We start from the raw sequence: 2461 nt of genomic DNA on the forward strand, positions 1-2461 counted from the left end.
GATTGATCCTGCTGCTGCTGTTGGTTCTGCTGCAGCAGCTGCTGCTGCTGCTGCAGCCACTCAGCAGCAAACTCCAGCCCTTGCTGCTGCAGCTGCCGCGAAGCCTTCAGTCTAGCAGCAAAAAGAGCAGCAAGTTGCTGCTGCAGTGCAGCAGCAAATTCATCAATCTGCTGCTGCTCGTGCTGCACTAAGGAGACAATAGGAACACAACCAAAATATAATGTATCTGTGTCGCAGCTATCTGCTGCTGCTGCTGCTGCTGCTGCTGCTGCTGCTGCTGCTGCTGGTGCTGCTGCTGGTTGTGTGTCTTGGTTTTGTTGCGTGTTCTGCTGCTGCTGCAGTTGCTGCTGCTGCTGTTGCTGCTGCAGTCTATCTAGCAGCAGCTGCTGTTTATATTGTTTATCTGCTGCTGCTTCTTGTACTATTGCTGCTGCTGCATGCAGATGGTATTCTGCTGCCAGCAGCTGCTGCTGCTCCCCCCAGAAGTCTGCGAGGCCTTCCAGGCTCCGCAGCAGCTCACGCGTGTCAACAGCAACAGGAGACAAACAAAACAATGCTGCTGCTGCTGCTGCTGCTGCTGCTGCTGCTGTTGCTGCTGCTGCTGCTGATGGTGATGATGAGGAGGAGGATGGTGCTGATGCCGCGCTGCTGCTGCTGCTGCTGTTGCTGCTGTTGCTGCTGCTGCCTAGAAGTCGAGCGGGGACAATAGACAACGTGCAAGTGTTGCTGCTGTTGCTGCTGCTGCTGCTGCTATTGCTGCTGCTGCTGCTGCTGCTGCTGCTGCAGCGGCCACAGAGGAGAGGGGGCGGTGGGACTTCTGCTGCAGCTACACGCAGCACATCTGCTGCTGCTGCTGCTGCTGCTGCTTCTCTGTATTCCTTATCCCAGTATTGCTGCTGCTGCCATAGAGCTTTCTGCTGCTGCCTATACACCTGACGCTGCTGCAGCAGCAGCAGCAACGCTGCAGCAGACGCTGCTGCTGCTGCTGCATCTCGCTGGTACGCATGCTGCTGCTGCTGCTGCTGCTGCTGCTGCTGCTCCGCCTCTGCCTCACCCTCCTTTGCCGTGCTGCTCTCGCTGCTGCTGCTGCTGCTGCTGCTGCTGCTGTGCTCCTGCAGCAGTGTTACTTGGGCTCCAATACAGCTCGCCAGCAGCTGCTGAGACGCATGCACTTGCTGCAGCATTTCCCAGAGGTGCTGCTGCTGCTGCTGCTGCTGCTGCTGCTGCTGCTGCAGCAGCTTTGCTTCTTGCAGCAGCGGCGGAACACTAGCATATGCTGCTGCTGCTGCTGCTGCTTCCCTCCATCGGGTGTATAGACAGACCATCTCCAGCAGCAAACCAGAAGCACGCAGCAGCAAAGACACAGGAGAATACAGCAGCAGCAGAGGAGCCTCAATGCAACTCGAACAACCTCCTGCTGCTGCTGCTGCTGCTGCTGCTGTTGCTGCTGTTGCTGCTGCTGTTGCTGCTGCTGCTGTTGCTGCTGTTGACGAGTCCTCCTCTTCTGTTTCTTTCTTGTCGCATTTACCCTCCTGCTGCTGCTGCTGCTGCTGCTGCTGTCCCTGCTGCTGCTGCTGCTGCTGCTGCTGCTGCTGCTGCTGCTGCTGCTGCTGGTGGGGTTCAAACCTGACGACCTTCAGCAGCAGCAGCAGCGCGAGCCTCAGCCTCTGCATTCCTTCTGTTGTTTCTTCTGTTGCTATTTTGCTGCTGCCTATCATTGCTAGTATATGCGACAGCAGCAGCAGCAGCCGCTGCTGCGGCAGCAGCAAACGATAGTCTAGATCTGGTAGTGCTACTGCTGCTGCTGCTGCTGCTGTTCTTGCTGCTGCTGCTGCTGCGGCTGCTGCTGCAGCATACGCAACATAAACACACACACGTACCAATCCTTAGAAGCAGCAGATACGGTGCAGCAACAGCAGCAGCAGCAGCAGCAGCAGCAGCAACTGCAGCAGCAACTGCAGCAGCAGCAGCAGCAACAGCAGCACCGCTTCCAGCGTCGCTTATACTATCACCGGCACAGCACCAATAGAAGCAGCAGCAGCAGCAGCAACAGCAGCAACAGCAGCAAAAGAAGCAGCAGCAGCAACTACAGTATCAGCAGCAACACCACCACCAACTGGATCAGCAGCAGCAGCAACAGAATCAGCAGCACAAGCAGCAGCAGCAACAAAATCAGAAACAACAGCAGCAGCAGCAACACCAGAATCAACAGCAGCAACACCAGAATCACCAGCAGCAGCACCAGCAGCAGCAGCAGCAGCAACAGCAGCATCAGCAGCAGCAGCACCAGCGGCAGCAGCAGCAGCACCAGCAGCAGCAGGAGCAGCAGCAGCAGGAGCAGCAGCAGCAGCAGCAAGTTGCTTACATTTGTCTTGGTTTAGCTGCAGCGTCTTCCGCAGCAATTTGTAGCAGCGGCGAGCCATCTGCTGCAGCAAACTGCGGCCCGCATATTTGCCTGTGA

The 2461-nt window shown here is 57.0% G+C and overlaps 1 protein-coding gene across 1 annotated transcript in view; it reads right to left on the minus strand.

Annotated features, from left to right (window-relative positions):
- Nucleotides 1-2461, minus strand: part of EMH_0021320 (uncharacterized protein) — a gene marked incomplete at both ends in the record, with an annotated part of 14582 nt that overhangs the window by 6030 nt on the left and 6091 nt on the right. The window contains 2 exons of the mRNA XM_013501743.1: nt 1-50; nt 209-1846. Of these exons, the coding sequence (XP_013357197.1) occupies nt 1-50; nt 209-1846 (1688 nt within the window). The remainder of the gene's footprint in view (nt 51-208; nt 1847-2461) is intronic.

The sequence above is a fragment of the Eimeria mitis genome, genomic scaffold, assembly GCF_000499745.2.
Source record: "Eimeria mitis Houghton genomic scaffold, Emh_scaff746, whole genome shotgun sequence".
NCBI lineage: Eukaryota > Apicomplexa > Conoidasida > Eucoccidiorida > Eimeriidae > Eimeria > Eimeria mitis.